The 17,772-nt window shown below is 37.2% G+C and overlaps 1 protein-coding gene across 1 annotated transcript; it reads left to right on the plus strand.

The window, feature by feature from the left end:
- The first annotated feature begins 121 nt into the window (after nt 1–121).
- LOC129267937 (ankyrin repeat, PH and SEC7 domain containing protein secG-like) lies at nt 122–17,331 on the plus strand. Its single transcript, XM_054905547.2, has 3 exons — nt 122–1,700; nt 10,329–10,584; nt 12,353–17,331. Exons 1-3 carry the CDS (start codon nt 338–340, stop codon nt 12,612–12,614), a joined length of 1,881 nt encoding a protein of 626 aa, XP_054761522.2. The 5' UTR covers nt 122–337; the 3' UTR covers nt 12,615–17,331.
- The last annotated feature ends 441 nt before the right edge of the window (nt 17,332–17,772 follow it).

Genomic DNA, 17,772 nt, shown 5'->3' on the forward strand with positions numbered 1-17,772 from the left:
AGATAGATAATTTTATACTGATCATGTTAAAAGATAAAGAGGATACAAATTATGGTGTCTAACTTCATTTATATCCCATCCAGTATTACTATGCATTTCACGCTACGGATCTTTCAGACGAATCTCGCGACAGAAAAGCGACGGTGCTGCAGCGAGACCGTACGATAAACCCCGCTCAAATAGCTCATTACGTGCGGCGTTGCGCTCTGACTGTAATGCGGGTGGCACACCTCTTCAGAGGGCATCACTGAATGGTCATCTTGATGTCGTTAAATATCTCATTGATCAAGGAGCAAAAACTAATACGGCTGATAATATTGGGTACACACCTCTCCACATGGCATCAGACAGGGGCCATCTTGATGTCGTGAAATATCTCATTGATCAAGGAGCACAATCTGATACGGCTGATAATGTGGGTGGCACACCTCTACACAGTGCATCATTCAATGGTAATCTTGATGTGAAATATCTCATTGATCAAGGAGCACGAAGTAATACGGCTGATAATGATGGGTACACACCTCTCCACGCGGCATCAGACAGGGGGCATCTTGATGTCGTGAAATATCTCATTGATCAAGGAGCAAAAGCTAATACGGCTGATAATGCGGGTGTCACACCTCTCTACATGGCATCAGACATGGGGCATCTTGATGTAGTGAAATATCTTATTGATCAAGGAGCACAAGCTAATACGGCTGATAATGCGGGTGGCACACCTCTTAAGAGGGCATCACTGAATGGTCATCTTGATGTCGTTAAATATCTCATTGATCAAGGAGCACGAAGTAATACGGCTGATAATGATGGGTACACACCTCTCCACATGGCATCAGACAGGGGCCATCTTGATGTCGTGAAATATCTCATTGATCAAGGAGCACAATCTGATACGGCTGATAATGCGGGTGGCACACCTCTCCACATGGCATCAGACAGGGGCCATCTTGATGTCGTGAAATATCTCATTGATCAAGGAGCACGAAGTAATACGGCTGATAATGATGGGTACACACCTCTCCACGCGGCATCAGACAGGGGGCATCTTGATGTCGTGAAATATCTCATTGATCAAGGAGCAAAAGCTAATACGGCTGATAATGCGGGTGTCACACCTCTCTACATGGCATCAGACATGGGGCATCTTGATGTAGTGAAATATCTTATTGATCAAGGAGCACAAGCTAATACGGCTGATAATGCGGGTGGCACACCTCTTCAGAGGGCATCACTGAATGGTCATCTTGATGTCGTTAAATATCTCATTGATCAAGGAACAACTAATACGGCTGATAATATTGGGTACACACCTCTCCACATGGCATCAGACAGGGGCCATCTTGATGTCGTGAAATATCTCATTGATCAAGGAGCACAAGCTAATACGGCTAATAAAATGGGTGGTACACCTCTCCACATGGCATCAGACAGGGGCCATCTTGATGTCGTGAAATATCTCATTGATCAAGGAGCACAATCTGATACGGCTGATAATGCGGGTGGCACACCTCTACACAGTGCATCATTCAATGGTAATCTTGATGTCGTGAAATATCTCATTGATCAAGGAGCACAAGCTGACACGGCTGATAATGCGGATGGTGAAACAGCTCTCAACCCAGCATCTCGGGACGGTCACAGCAACGTTGGTCGGTATCTCAAGAGTGAACAAGCAAGACTAGGGTCCGAATTAAAAGGTAAAAACATAATTTCAACCGACTACATTATTTTCGAGGGAAAAAAACCCTTGAGACTATTTCTTGATTGAACGATGAGTGTGTGTGTGGGGGGGGGAGGTGGGCTTGAAAATTTTGAATTGTCGATTCATAACTTTTGTTTCAAGCTTCACGTAAGTAAACAATCATATCATATTAGAAAACATGCGTTGATATAATTATACACTCTAAAAAACGAAGAGCTAATTTAAGGAGCGTGTATAGTGACTGCACTTTAGAGTGCTGGTTTGTGTAGATAAAATTTGAACGAGAAAAATCAGCACTCCGAAGTGCAGTCACTATACACGCTCTTTAAGAGCTAAATAAATTAGATCTTCGCAGCTCTTCGGGTTTTTTTAGAGTATATTATGTTGATATCTGCATCAATGTATTACGCAACAAAATAATACATTAAATAGGCCTCCTATATGATGAGAAATTAACACAAGGCTAGGTGGCTAGGTTGTGTCTCGCCCGCCCGTGATTCTGGAACTTTTCTTATTTAAGGGGACGGTCCAGGCTGGAGATATTTATATCTCAATAAATAGAGTAAAATTCACCAAGCAAAATGCTGAAAATTTCGGATCAAAATCGGATAACAAATAATAAAGTTATTAAATTTCTAATATTTGCATTATTCTGGTGAAACAGTTCTAAGCATGTATGTGTTCATGAATATTCATTAGGTGGGCCGATGATGTCATATCTACCAAGAACTAAAACGATTGGATTTACAACTGATTATCAAAGTGCATTAGTATTGTTGCCGCAACTTATTTCATCATAATGGAGACACATCATTTATACATGCATGAAAAAATGAAACGTTTATGATTTCATGTAATAACATAAGGAAAAGGAAAGTGGGGATGTGACATCATCAGCCCACCTAATGAATATTTATGATGATGTGCACTGTTTTCACAAAATATTGATAAACTTTAAAATTCAATAACTTCGTTATTTGTTATCTAATTAATATGAGTATAGAACAGGCATATGTTCCCTCCTCTCTGAAAGTTGCTCTCGTTACCCCACTGTTAACAAACCTCCCTGGACCAGAAATCTCTCCAAAACTACCGCCCTGTTTCAAACTTACCTTCTTTGTTCTAGATTCTTGACAGGATTGTGTTCTCTCAATTGTCTGAATACCTTTCGGATAATGATTGGCTCGAACCTGATTCCAATCAGGTTATATGTCCAACCATGGTGTAGAAACACTACTTCTTGATGCGTCTAATTATATCCTACAAGGCATGGATAAAGGGAACACCACAGCTCTTTTGTTGTTAGACTTGTCCTCCGCCTTCGACACTGTAAATCACACTATCCTTTTGAACATACTTAGTTCACTTGGTGTCAAGGGTGAGGCTTACAAGTGGTTTGAGTCTTATCTCTCATTCCATTCTCAGATTGTTTGTATTAACGGTTATAAGTCTGATGCTTTGCCTCTCACTTGTGGAGTACCATAGGGTTATGTGGGCGGGCCTACTCTCTTCTCGATTTATTTATCTGGATTGCGACAAGTTCTCTTGAAACACAACATAAAATACCATATTTACGCAGACGACATCCAACTCATGATTTCCTTTAATTCGGATCAACTAGCTGCAGAAAGTTCCATTCATCGTTTAAAATGTTGCATGGTAGATGTTCACGATTTGCTGACTTCTCACTCTCTCAAGTTGAATCCAGTAAAATGTGAATTTCTTCTTTTTGGCTCCAAAGTACAGCTCAGTTAAATCCACAATGACTCCATCTCATTTGTCAAGTTCTTGTCGCAATCTCGATTTATAGATCAGTTCGCTTCCAATGGCTAAATATTGGTTTTATTTGGAAATACTTGTCTCGACCGGCCACAGAATTGGTTCACGCCTTAATTTCGTCCTGCCTCGATTTTGAAAACTCCCTTTTGTTTAATCTACCCCAGAATCAATTATTCAAAGTTCAGAAACTTCAAAATGCTGTCGCTCGCATCGTTTTTCTATCCACCAGGCGCACTCACATTATTCCTATTTTAAGATCCTTACATTGGCTCCCTGTAAAACAACGTATTATGTTTTAGATTTTGCCGTTAACTTTCCACTGTGTCCATGGCTCTTCTCCCCAGTACCTCATTTCACTGATCAAAAGTTATACCCCTTCAAGATCCTTACGTCCCTCCTTTTCTAATTCTCTTGTTACCCACAAAGTTTCCAAAACCCGGGGGAAAAGATTATTTGTTTACTCATCCTCTAAGTTATGGAATAGCCTCCCTGAAAACATCAAATCTGAAACTTTCTAACATTACCTTAAAACATTTCTCTGCAATTCTTCTTAATTTCTTTCATAATTTCCTAAAAAGCGCCTCGAGCACTCTACATAGTGGATTTGGCGCGATATAAATCTAATTAGGTGATCTGTCAATCGACAGATCAACTATTAATTTCGTTTAAATTTTCTTTTTTCTTTATTTCTTAATTTTTATTTTTCCACCCTTTTCTTGTTAGCGTAAAATCTCAAAATCCACATCATCAATTTTCTTCAAAATATCATCAGATATGGGGACTTATCATGTCATCTGTATGAAACAAGTTCAAGGTCAAAAGGTCATCGTGACGTCATCTAGACGCCATTTTGTAAAATCACATTATCAATCATATCTTCATTATCAATTATCAAAAATTAACCATATTTACATCACATTAACTTCAGGTCAAGAGTCAACTGTCCGTGTCATTAAAGGTCATGAAAAGGTCACGACGTGCGCGTACGCGCGCGTCAAAATTTTAAAAGGCTCAAAATCATTTTTTGACCAAAGTAGAGTATGAATCAGGTCATTTTAAGCATTTCAAAAATTTGCGCGCGCGCACGGTTACGCGCGCGTTCTCGCGCGTAACGGCAATATGCAACATAGGATCGCCATTTTTTTTATATCATTGCACCGATAATATTATTTTGAACAATTTGATACCTTGATCAACCTTCTACGACAAGTAATAACGGAATTTAGCCTCCATCAAAGTTTACAGCATGCGCGCACAGTAACCATAGACAATATACGTGCAAAAACATGCCTATACAAAATTCATTATAGCTCTTCAGGAAGTCCGTTGACCCCCATTTTTTCATATTTGAATAGAGGATGAATGGGAGATATGATTTCATGTCACATTTGATCCGAAATTTTATCATGGCGTCATCAAAATGGCGTCGGAACTCAAAATTCCCATATTGCTTCCTATGACGTCATCATAATTATGCATATTTGACTTTAACTCCGTAAATATTGGCCAACTTTCGCTCATTATTCAATATGTTGTAGCTGAGGACATACTCTTTCTAATGTAATCGCTATATTTACATTCAAAGGAACGAATCATCCTGAAAAATGGTAAGTTATAGAGACATGTCATTTTCACTCATTTTGTGTGCAATCTCTATGGGAAATGACTTTTTCTAAAAACTGGATTTTACATTCCTCTATTTCGCGAGCCATATCTCCATTTCTATTTGTCGGTTTTCTCTGAGCTTGGAGTATGTTGTAGCTGAGACTGTAAGCTATCGCAAATGTGGTCTCCATTTTCCAATCAGATGCCGGGATCATGCCCGTATTTCACTTGCAAAATTGGATTTGAGATCCTCTTGTTTTGCTTATGTGTAAAGTCTATGGGAAGTGTGTAGCTCAATGGGTAAGGCATGAGATTTGTTTCATTAAGATTCGAGGGTTCGAGCCCAGCAGGCAGGGGTGAAAATGAGAATTGTTTCCCTTTTTTTTCTTTTCAACATTTCACAAATGGTCCTTTATGACCATTACAATGTATATAAGATAAAATATTGGACAATAAAAGAGATTAAAATACCTTTTAATGTACAGTGCGTCCCACAAAAAAACGAAACCGAGATTTAGCGATTATTTATCATAACTTAATCATAAATACAATAGACAAATAACCTACCAACGTAAAGCTTAGAATCTCCTGTTTCATCTGATACTACTTAGATTATTTCTCATTCACGCATGAGTGAGCAAAAACAATTCGAAGAAAGGATGCCAAAAACTCATTTGGCGGGGGGTATCTGAATTTCAAAAAGAAAGTCACATGATTAAATGTTCAATATCTGCTCTTTTATTTGATACCTTAATCACAGAAAATGGTCAAGAACTTAAAAAGTTATGATCCCTCGAAATAATGCTTGCATTTCCATAATTTCATTAAATAGAAATGTTTTCACCGGTTTCCCACAGAAGCTATCGCACGGTAACAAAAGACTTAATGCATGGCTGATCGTCAACAAAACTGAATGTCAGCGAGTTTGAACGGTAGCCTGTAAAACCTCTTCATTTTATGAAATTATTGAAAATCAAGCCTTGTTTCAAATGACCAGAACTTTCTTTTTTCTTGACCATTTTCTGTAATTGAGGTATCAAATTAAAGAGCAGATATTGAACTTTTTGAAAATGTAGTTTTCTTTTTGACAGCCAGATACAGCCCGCCAAGTGACTTTTTGGTATCCCCTTTTCAAATTATTTTTGCTCACTCATGCGTGAATTACTCAGAAATAATCTGAGTAATTTTAGATGAAAGAGATTCTAAGCTTTACAATGGTAGGTCACTTGTCTACTGTATTTGTGAATAAGTTATGATAAATCATCGATAAATCTTGGTTTCGTTTTTTGTGGGACGCACTGTACAATATTCCTGTACAATATGTGTATGACCTTAATTTTTTCACACAACTTTTTCATTTCCCTCTTTTTCAAGAGTATTCAATACGTTCTTTTCGTAAGGGGTCATTCCATGTTAATTCACCCAACGAGTTAAATCGCACCGTCTCAGAATTCGTTCATTTTTGTATATAGGGAGTTTGACATGGCCCATGCTTACATGATTTTTTTTTTGCGCAATCGGATGCACGGTTTTCCCGTTATGACACGCCCAATTTCGGATATTTGGCCGAAAATGGGCGCGACCGCCAAGTTTTAAATGACCGTAGCACGGTACCCGATGCATCAAAATCAGTAAAAATTGTATCATTGGATAGGAAATTGAATGAACTATCTGAAAAATGTGTTATTTTTTATGTAGGGGCAATATAATGAGTGATGACCTTTTGACCTTTGCACTGACCTTGAATTTGACAACCTGGGGTCACACTATTTTTAGCCAATATTCTGAAATCCCAACATTATTTTTACACAATATCAAAAAATTGGAGGTGTATTATTTTTTCTCTGTCTTAAAACCCTTCTCAAAATATGCTTTCTTACTGCGAAAATTGTCATTACAGTCCCACACATATCTATTTGTGCTGGGTCAGTGAACATGCATTCAATACACTTGCCCAGCTATCCCATGACACAGATGAACCATTTCATGGGTGACCATTCAGATAGCACATTGCTTATTGATCAGAAGTTAGACGGGGGATGACTTCCATTGACAAGTAGATACCATGCGCAACCCCCCAAAACACGTAAAATGATCTCTTTTTCAAGATATTGCACATTACATACATGAGTAATAAGGGTGTCAAAAATACTTAAATAACATAAACAGGGTACATGTATCTATTTCGCTAGGAAATCTACGTGTTAACTGTCCAATTTGCGAGGGTATAAAAGATTATAATAGTTTATAATGATGTACTTTTTGCACCAAGACTATGTGTTTAGGGTCCTACAGGAGATGCAGTGGTACTGTATGTACCTCGCGACCTTAACTTTAACACCGACGTACATTACCAGATTTGTTTGTGAGCCTCTCTGGTATTTTAACCCAAATGTCCATACACATACTAGAAAATATATTGCTCCTAATGGGGGAAGGGGGCTGTTAAACTATCGCTGTAGATCTACATGTTTAGGGGGTCAAAGGGAATACTTGTTAAGGGTACTGTTTTCACATGTCAATACTTGTTAAGGGGTGCATTTTCAGAACATCGAAAATACTTGTTTAGTGCGCTTTTCTAAACCCCATGTTCATGCATGGTATCAACTTGTCAATGGAAGTGTATGAATATGAATATGATTCGAGATGAGATCTCCAAAGAGTTTGGAGACTATCCTGTGACTCCTGTCAAGTCTATGCATCCTCATGGGCCAACAAAGGAAGACATGTGTTGGGTTGGAGAAGAAAACATTCTGTGCTAGATTAATGCTCCTTCTCTTACTTCATCATCATCTCAGAAATATGTTATCTCAGACACTTATATTGCAAAAATATACCCACATTGGACACATTCTCTTGAGCTCTGATCACTACAAGATTGGTCCTGGGGTGGGGGGCAGTCAAATGTATTGCTGTACACACGCGTGGCCAAATTATTTCCAAACACCACCTAATCGAGTTTTTCTCTATGTGCAAAATAAACCTGCAAACAAGTTTTTCGCGGGCTTTATTTACTATTTACACATTTGGCCCCTAAACAAGTTGTCGCCAGAATATGACCCCGGGGAAAAAGCTTGGGGAAAAAATTTCCTAAATGCGCTTCACCTTGCGATTGATCATTGACCAGTCTTTCAAAACTACCCCTATTTTGAAAATCTGTGTTTTTGATACCCTTAACGAGCGCATGCGCGGCCCGTGTCCAAAACTGAAAAACCACACCTTTAAACACGTTTTTGGGTCACGCGTGTGTACAGCAATACATTTGACTGCCCCCCGGGAGATTGGTAAAATGTAAGGTACATGTAGTGTAATTCATGTTTCTCTTTGACCTACCTCATAATGCTGATTTGCATGCGTGCACATCATTACATACATGGAATATTTCAGAATTTCCAGTAATTAACAAAGAATTGGGATACTTCATATCAACATACATATGTGTATTCACTATACAATACAGAAATTAGTATGTGTGGGACTGTAGTAAAAATATTTGCAAAAAGTATGCCTTCTTCGAGAGAAGTTGGAACAAAAAAGAATAATACACCTCCATTTTTTATAGTATATAGAAATAATGTTGGTAATTCATATATTGAAATTTTGAATAAAAATAGTGTGACCCCGGGGGTCAAATCCAAGGTCAATGCAAAGGTTAAAAGGTCATCACTCATTATATCGCCCCTACATAAAACATAATAATTTTTCAGATAGTTCATTCAATATCCTATCCAATGATACAATCGGTTACCGAGCTACGGTCATTTAAAACTTGGCGGCCGCGCCCATTTTTGGTAAAATCACCGAAATTGGGCGTGTCATAACGGGAAAACCGTGCATCCGATTGCGCTGAAAAAATATGTGGATATGGGCCATGTCAAACTCCCTATATACCAAAAATGAACAAATTCTGAGATGGTGCGATTTAATTTTATTTTTTTTGGGGTGATTTGACACGGAATGACCCTAAGAGAAGTTCAGTTTTCATCATGATGATCAAATTGATCTCAATAAACATGCTGATTCTCTTCCTGATCATGAAATCAGAGACAGATCACCTAATTCGTCCTCATGACGAATTAAAATTCTAGTTATTATTATTATTATTATTATCCGATTTTCGATGAAATTTTCAGCATTTTGCTCTGTGAATTTTACAGTTTAAAGATGTTTTAAACACTTCTTTAAACTGTACTAAATAAACGAGCCAAAAAGAGAGAGAAAAATGAAGGAGATCTTTTGGGGGAAAGGATTTACATGTAGCATCCGCATCCAAGGATATGAGCCTGACAGTACAGTGTTGCTTTAAACGACTTTACCATTCTTGTTAACGCCTGTTTATAATAATTCGATCTATGGGTATTTCCTGGGGGCACTCAGATTTGGGGAGAGGTGTAGCCCAAAATCTGAAACCATATTCTTAAGAACGGAATTTGGTTAAGAAATGAGGGGCTTAAACTTTCGATTTCCCTCTGCAAATAAGGGTGCTTGAGAACTTCACTTTAAACATTTTGAATAGGGGTCTCGAGAATTAGTGTCTGGAATGGGGGGCTTAGGAACGGAGAACGGGTTGGACTATGAAAAGGTGTCTTATCAAAGGCCACACCTTTGATCTCGTACTAACTCTTTATAATAAATCATCACAACGCATGATTGGCGTAGGAGCATTGGGGCCGTATTATGAAGTCAGGTTTAACTCTGTGCTAGAATTATGGGAAGCCAAGGATGTAAACATTGTTCCCATTCTATTTTTTTCTCATATTTACTCTGCACTTTTATAATCATTTAATGGGGATGACAATTATCTATTTATCTTTCCCAGACGGTTAAGAATGATTTGAAAGTCAAATTAGCTGATACTGTGAACCTATACCATGTCTACTGTTAGAGATTTATATCACAATTGGCTATACATAATTAAACCACTACTTCAGACCTGACTTTAAATGAAACACGAAGAGAAAGTACGGGACTTGGTGATTATAGAACCACAAGAAATGGATAATTTAAGCAGACGACTTTTGTGTTATAAAATGTTGTCATCGATTTTCAAACTCCTACAAACACTGTAATAGCCTTAATAACAATGAGAGAGTCGTCCTCTCAAGTTATGCGCCATGCATCTCTAGAACATATTGAGGAATGTTTAAAAAATGGGATTATGAATAATAAAATTCAAATCCTTAGTATGCAGAAACGGAATATGCACTAAGATTAGTTTCACAACCATTACGACCAGCAGCAGAAGCAGCAGGACCATTAAAGATACCAGGATCTGCATCCGAGGCAACAGGACCCGCACTAAGCTCATCAAGTCCAGTATCTGGAGCTGGAGGATCAACGCCAGGACCTGCTAGACCAGCACTAGGAGCAGAAAAGTATGTGGCACCAGTACCAGAAGCAACACGACAAGTAACAGAACAAGAGATGGGAGCAGCAAGACCAACACAAGCTCAAACAAGACCAGCAGTAGAAGAAACAAGAAAGGGGTCAAAAAGGTACGTACAAAATATTACTGTTGGACCCCCCCAAAAAAAAAAAAAATAAGTAAATAAATAAATAAATAAATAAAATAAAACAAAATATCCCAATGTGGAACCCTTACCTAATGTCTCTATTTCAAGCTCATTATGAATCCCCACTCGTACTCGCTTATTCCCCGCTTCCCACAATCTCTCACCCTCTTTTTATCTCATAATTTTTCCATCTCTGGCACTATTGCTCCCTCTCTATATATCTACCGTTACCTCTCCCAAGCCGTTTCTCTCTAGTTTTTCTCAGTGTACTAGTCCAGACGGGTATTTTTCTGAGGAATTTTCTTTTTTTTTCATAGAGAGTAGAGACAGGGTTTATTAAAGAACAGAGTAGTAATATATTACCATGCCCGTAAAATGACAAAGAAGAAATGGAGAAGCCTTTGCCGAAAATTGGTGAACCGGAACAGCAGATTCGTCAGTTTTAAAGCTGACAACAGTGCAAATATGCTGTTTGACCAGAATCAAAGACTAAGATGCTGCTTTGATTCATCAATAAATTTTCGACGAAAACTTCTTTGTTCTTTGTCAGGACGGGCATTTCACAACACATAAACTCTGTTCTTGATTGCTCCGTTTGTTACTGAGCGAAAACTCTCCATTCTCTGAAGGGTAGACCTTCTGCTGCTGTTACCTCAAAACTAATGGACAATACTGGCTTTCAATATTTGAGTTGAGATAATTGCCTCAAACACAAACAAACACAGGGCCCGTGTTCTTAAGTCGTGCTAAAGTAAAAATACAATATTAAAGGGATGGTCCGGGCTAAATATATTTATATTTTAATACATAGAGTAGAACTCAATGAGCAAGTGGAGCGTTGTGGCCCAGTGGATTAGTCTTCGGACTTTGAAACAGAGGGTCGTGGGTTCGAATCCCAGCCATGGCGTAATTTCCTTCTGCAATAAATTTATCCACATTGTGCTGCACTCGACCCAGGTGAGGTAAATGGTTACCTGGCAGGAATTTATTTTAGGATGGCTGATGATGTCACATCTCCACCTTCCGTTTTCTTATGTTATTACATAGAATCATATGTTTTTCATTATTTCATACTTGTGTGAATAATATGTCTCCTTTATAATGAAATAAGTTGCAGCAATAAATATCTAATGCACTAAATCATTCGTCAATCCAATTTTTCGAGTTCTTGGAGTAAAAAAATTGAATAAACCTCATTTCATATAATAAAATACAAAAGAACAAGTGGGGATGTGACATCAGCAGCCCCCCTAATGAATATTCATATCGACTGTTTTCACAAAATATTGCTAACTTTAAAATTCAATAACTTTTTTTCTTCCGATTTTGATGAAATTTTCAGCATTTTGCTCAGTGAATTCTACTCTTATTTATTATTAAGCTATACATACTTTCAGCCCGCACTATCCCTATAAGTTGTGGTTTAACTTTTGATTGCTACAATGTAATCGTGACATGAATCTTGAGATTCAGTATATGAGTTATTTCACTATCAATCATTCTAGAGTGTATGGGAATGATAAACAAGATAGTTGTCTTCAGAATATTAAAGAATTAGGAGAGCACAGTAAACATAGGTAGCATACAACAGTGTACATATTTTGGGGGTCATGTTTGGCTTCCCGTAATGGTAGCACAGAGTGAGGCCATGTTCTAAGATAAACCCGACTTCAGAATACCGGCCAGTATACCGTTATCAACATTGTTAAAATTAAAGCTGATTTTTTTTTCTCTCTCTCTTTATATGTAGTGCCAAAATGATTGTTTCGGACATCATTTTACTTAATCTAGCTGAAAATATTCCGCACTTTAAATACACGAAACTATGTTTGCAACTTGGAGATACTGCTACTGCAGCCAGCAACAGACTAGTCAAATACAAGCAAGATTACAACGAGGCAGTCATGGAAGTTCTAGTGGCGTGGAAGACTCGAACAGGAGGTTATAAGCCTGATTTAGAGAATGTACTTAAAAATATTGAAGCTGGCGGACTCGTTGTTCTTCTTAAGTAGCTAGTTATTTCAGCGCATATTGTATACATAATCATCTTTGGAACTTGGAGACAACAACAGACTGCTTAATAAAGACTCACGAACACAGTTATTAAAGTTCTTATCAACTGAAAGATTCGTAGAGGTTATCCGAATAATTTAGAAAGTGTTCTAAAGATACTGAAAATCGTGGACTCGTAGATCTTCCTAAATGGCTTGCTGAAGAGTTTCCACACATCACGTGTATACGTTATTATGTTTGGAACTTGGTGACATTGCTAGTGGAGGTGGCAAAAGACTCTCCGACTGGTCAAATAGTAAATAGGAAGATTCTTGTAAATTGTAAGATAGACAGTACTTATATAGAATGTGAAGTACATGGAAATGTGTGTACACGTATTGGTAGAGCAGTCAAACATCCCAAACGCCTTGGCTTGTAAATGCCTTTTCTGTTATTTGTACAAGTAAACATGGTTAAGGTTTGTACATTATCACTTTTATTTCTAAACCAAGATTCTCGGAAAGAAAGAGACTGATGCAATAATAACATCATACAGATTGTAAAATTTTGAGGGCACAGACAACTCTGGAACATTGGCTGGATAGGGTTCTTCAAATCGTTTTGAGGTTATGCAGCAATGCCATGATACCACATTGGATGTACATGTATTCGTCGTCTCACTCTGCTTATGTATTGCCAGGTGTCACTCATTTCTTTCCTCAAAAATTCTCAGTAATTTGGCTGTGTAATATAAAGCATTCTTTGATTCCTCTATTGCAGGAGCTACAGTTAGACCAGGGAAGTGTGAGTTTATGCGAATTGGCCTCTATAGAAGATGTCTGTTAGTTTGTAATAGGTCCATGGTCTGAGCAACTGTGACTGTGTGGAGTAGAATATAGTGTGAATGGTTACTATACTTGTATAGATTTGGCAAGCACTCTTCCTATTGACGTTTTGAGACATTCTGTGTCGCCGTTTTGCCATTTTTGTTGGTTTAAGTTGGTTGGTAGGCAGTAGCGAACCGTGACTCGGAGGAGACAAAGCATGGGGGGGCAAAGCATTGTTCACAGACAATGCAGTGCCCCCCCCCATACTTTGTCTCATGCGGTTCACGGTACGCTACTGTTGGTTGGCCTTAGGCTGTAAGTTGAATTATACCTTTATATTTTAACACTCTAATCAGATAATAGGGAGCAAAGCTCTTTCGAAATGCACATTCTGAATAACAATTTTAAGTCATGTTAAGGACGTTGCACAGTTATGTTTGTGCGCATTATGATCTGCGCATAGTTTACACTCTACGCGCTGACGTCACAATGGATGAACAGGTGATTAATTAGCTCCGGGTATGAAGCTGATTTTTCTCATCTTCTGCACTTTAACTGCAGATCCGATGCATTATTTCATGAAGCTAAAATGGAATTATTCCATTAACCATTCAAAAAATAAATTCTCTACGATTTCAAAATACTTTACTCTGCAGTGCTGCCAAGAATCACGAATATTACCCCGAGATCGAATAAATGGTAGAGTGGTTTTGATTTTTTCTTCACATAGATACAAACCATTCGGCGCATTTTTGGTGTTTTGAAAAGCACATTTGCTCTAATAAAAATGCTGATAGTTCAAAAACAAGCACATGAACCCCTATTTTTTAATGTTTGTACCTCTTAGGTATATCTTCCTCTACAACTCTGCAAATTTTGGTAAAAATGACATGGATTTTGAATAATGTGCAGCATTTATTGTACGTTCGTAGTTTGTTACTGAAATTTTACATTTTTTAGATTGGGATTTTGTTATCTTTTACGCCATTTTTAAGAACTTACAGTGCTGTTAAGCTTAAAATTGCAAACAAATTGCACTATAAATAGATTCTCCATTCTAACGATACAATTATTAACTCTCTTGCGAAATTTGATGACTTTCTCGTGTATTTTGACTGAGTAATAGAGGTTTAAACTCATTGTACTAATCTTGGGCGGTCTAAAAATGCCAAATTCTTTTGAATGCGCAATTCTTAAGAACATCAATTTGGGTGAACTTTGAAGCTCTATAGCAAAAAATCAAGCACATGGACCTATGTTAATTTTTGCATATTTCGAATATTAAGGTTCTAAAGTATCTATGTGCAAAGTTTGGTGAAAATGACATGGATTTCACTTTAACTGTGGAACGTCCTTAAATCACTTGCTTATTTTCGTTAGTACCTTTTTTTGGTTTGCAGTGTATATAGTATCAGCCTGTTTTGTAATCTTCCTAGCTGTTTGAAATTATGAACAACCATTATCATGACATAAAAAGTAATATCCTATTGTATTATTATGAATGAGATTTGTAAAAGGAATAGTTACTCTTACATGCGAAGCATAGTGTAGGATTTACAGATAGCTGTTATTATTGAGGATATATATAACTCTTATTTGTGTGGATAAAGTCTCGCCTTTGGCCGCGCCAAGTGAGTTTTGGCTTGACACAGGAAAGGCCTTTGTGAGGCCCCTTTCTTTGTGGGAGTAGCATTAGACATTGTCAATTGATGCTATAGCAGGGGGCTTAAAGTACTATTTTGTGGATTAACTATGTGAGACTTTATGACAGTTGCTCACTTTTGGGCCGAGGCTCCAAACCTGAAAGTCAACCCTACGGTCTTCAAGACCACGTTTTCATGTACATCATGGCCGAACTCTACTACTGAATTTTCAGCTCTCATTGCCCACCCTAGGTTTGATGAAATCATATGAGGTGACGTATGCTGATAGTTCTCATCAACATCTTCTTGGACAAACCTCATGAAGATGGTGGCGTCTGTTCATTTCCAAACTTACGCTTCCAATCTAAAATTCAACTGTATGTTTATCCTTCTGGGACCTTGTAGCTGAATTTTACTGATTCTTATACACAGTTGGCTTCATGTACTAAATAAGGGAATATTGACCAATAAGCATATTATAGACGTTATTAATCTTTGCCATGTTAATGTTTGTAATATTTGATTATTTTGATATTTGAAACATACATATGGCACATTAATTAGCTTCATATTTGTTATTTTGATAATTTTGATATTTGAATGATTAGAGATTCGTTGTGCAACCAATCTGATATTTGATCTTTGATATTGGATTGATCGGATATATGTATGTATTTAATGTGATATGTGATGTTCCACAAGTCCTTGATTAAGGGTGAAGTCCATCCCAGAAACAAAATGCTGATTTGAATAAATAGAGAAAAATCAAACTAGCATAACACTGAAAATTTCATCAAAATCAGATGTAAAATAAGGTTATGATATTTCATAGTTTCCCTAATTTTTCACAAAACAGTGATGTGCACAACTCAGTGACATGCAAATGAGACAGTTGATGGTGTCCCTCACTCACTGTTTGTCTTGTTTTTGTTTGAAGTATGCATTCTTTTTTACAGATTTGGACCAATAAGGACCAATTTGACTAAACCATATAGTATTAAATACCAATTACTAAATTGTCTTGCTAAAATTAAACCAACATTATTATGTTTTGAAAAAGTTTATCGTTTTCTTCGTGCAATGAAAAGGGGACAATCACCGATACTACGAAGCATTGATGGCTAATGGATATTCAATAGCAATAAAAACCAATCACAGAAAGGGAATTTGGCCACACCTCTTTTTTATGAAAAATACATGAGACACTAATGAATATTCACTACGTGTACAAAAGTGAATTGGGGGAAACGGGTGTCAGAATAGGGGTGTCAGAGGTGTTAGATATTATTCTATTCCTCTGGTCATCTTCATTCATTTCCTATTCCAATATCTTCATTCATTCCATCAGCACATCTGCTTCTTCCGTATTACACAATCCACTCATTCACATCCCCATCTTAGAACTTTCTAATTGCTTATTTTTTATGAACATGGTTGTTACTTGTACATTATTTTTAGTTGGCAGGGGCCGCGGAAGCAGGGGGGGGTGGTGCAGGCTTCAGCCCCCACCTTTTTCCAAAACCCTGTAGAAAAACGCAAAAATGACCATATGATTGTGATTTTTTGAAAACCGCTCCGCGGGCCCCTGGTTTTGCTATCCTATTTTCTCTAACTTCATGCGTTGCCTGTAGGTCAATATTTGTTATATATATTAAGTTTCCTTTGTCATGTTTGTTAATATTTTGATTTGGGCCAAACAGGCCAAGAGTGTAAGTTGTACATGTGATTGTATATAAACTGATGCCTTCATTCATGTATTATTCCTTTCACTTATTATTTGAACTTATAATGTACATTCAAACTCAATACTATACAACCGTATGATGTAGTTCGTTTAAAACCGCTATCATAAAAAACTAAACTTGAAATTTTTGCATAAGCTGTAAAAATAATGTCTATAAAATTAAAGATTATATTGCTCTGTCTTCTTTCTTTTCATCAGAAGAATTTTTAAAAAAGACTGAGCAATAACATGTGCGTTATGCTAATATGCTCTGTCTGCTTTGTATTCATCAGAAGAAATTTGAAAGAAAAATACATGACGGAGCAACTCCATATCTGGTGTTCGAATATAGATCATTAATTTTACATGTATTTATGTTGAATCGAAAGGTATGTCTATCTTATGAGATAATTCATGACTGTAAATGCGGTTTGACATTTTTTTATTGATGGTATATACATGTATGTATATTGTAGGCCTAAGCATTATATATACAGAATAAATGGTGGCTGGAAAACAATTTTGCTCGATTTCTTTTAATGAGACTCAAATGTGAGCATGTATCTTTTTCTTTTATAACCATAAAAAAATAAAGAATCTGGTGAAACAAACGTGCTTCAAAATAATTTTTTAAATTGGGAACAGCTTTTAAGCTCAACAAATACGCTATAGCAATATGTCAAAATTAAATTTCCAACAAATCTACTCACCACCACTCATCCTACGTGCGAGGTTATGCTCACCACACCAGTTCATCCAATGAATGTGATCCACCATGAAAAGGATGAGGGCGCTATACGGATCGGGAAGCGAATAACATCGATCTTTAAAAAGTTAACTCGTGGTTGATCATACTATCTGAATCACTGCTAAGGTCAAGTCCATGGTTATTGCAAAAATCTCAGCAATGAAAAATTAACATGTCGCGTTATCATGTCCACCGAAAAGGGGACAAATTAAGATTTATTGTGGCTCTCATCGAGCG

Source organism: Lytechinus pictus, chromosome 9, assembly GCF_037042905.1.
Source record: "Lytechinus pictus isolate F3 Inbred chromosome 9, Lp3.0, whole genome shotgun sequence".
NCBI classification, from domain to species: domain Eukaryota; kingdom Metazoa; phylum Echinodermata; class Echinoidea; order Temnopleuroida; family Toxopneustidae; genus Lytechinus; species Lytechinus pictus.

Coding starts and splice junctions, on each gene's coding strand:
- LOC129267937 (XM_054905547.2), top strand. CDS start 338: ATGGCATCAGACAGGGGCCATCTTGATGTCGTGAAATATCTCATTGAT. Junction 1,701..10,328: donor ACTAGGGTCCGAATTAAAAG/GTAAAAACATAA, acceptor TACGACCAGCAG/CAGAAGCAGCAGGACCATTA. Junction 10,585..12,352: donor ACAAGAAAGGGGTCAAAAAG/GTACGTACAAAA, acceptor CTTTATATGTAG/TGCCAAAATGATTGTTTCGG.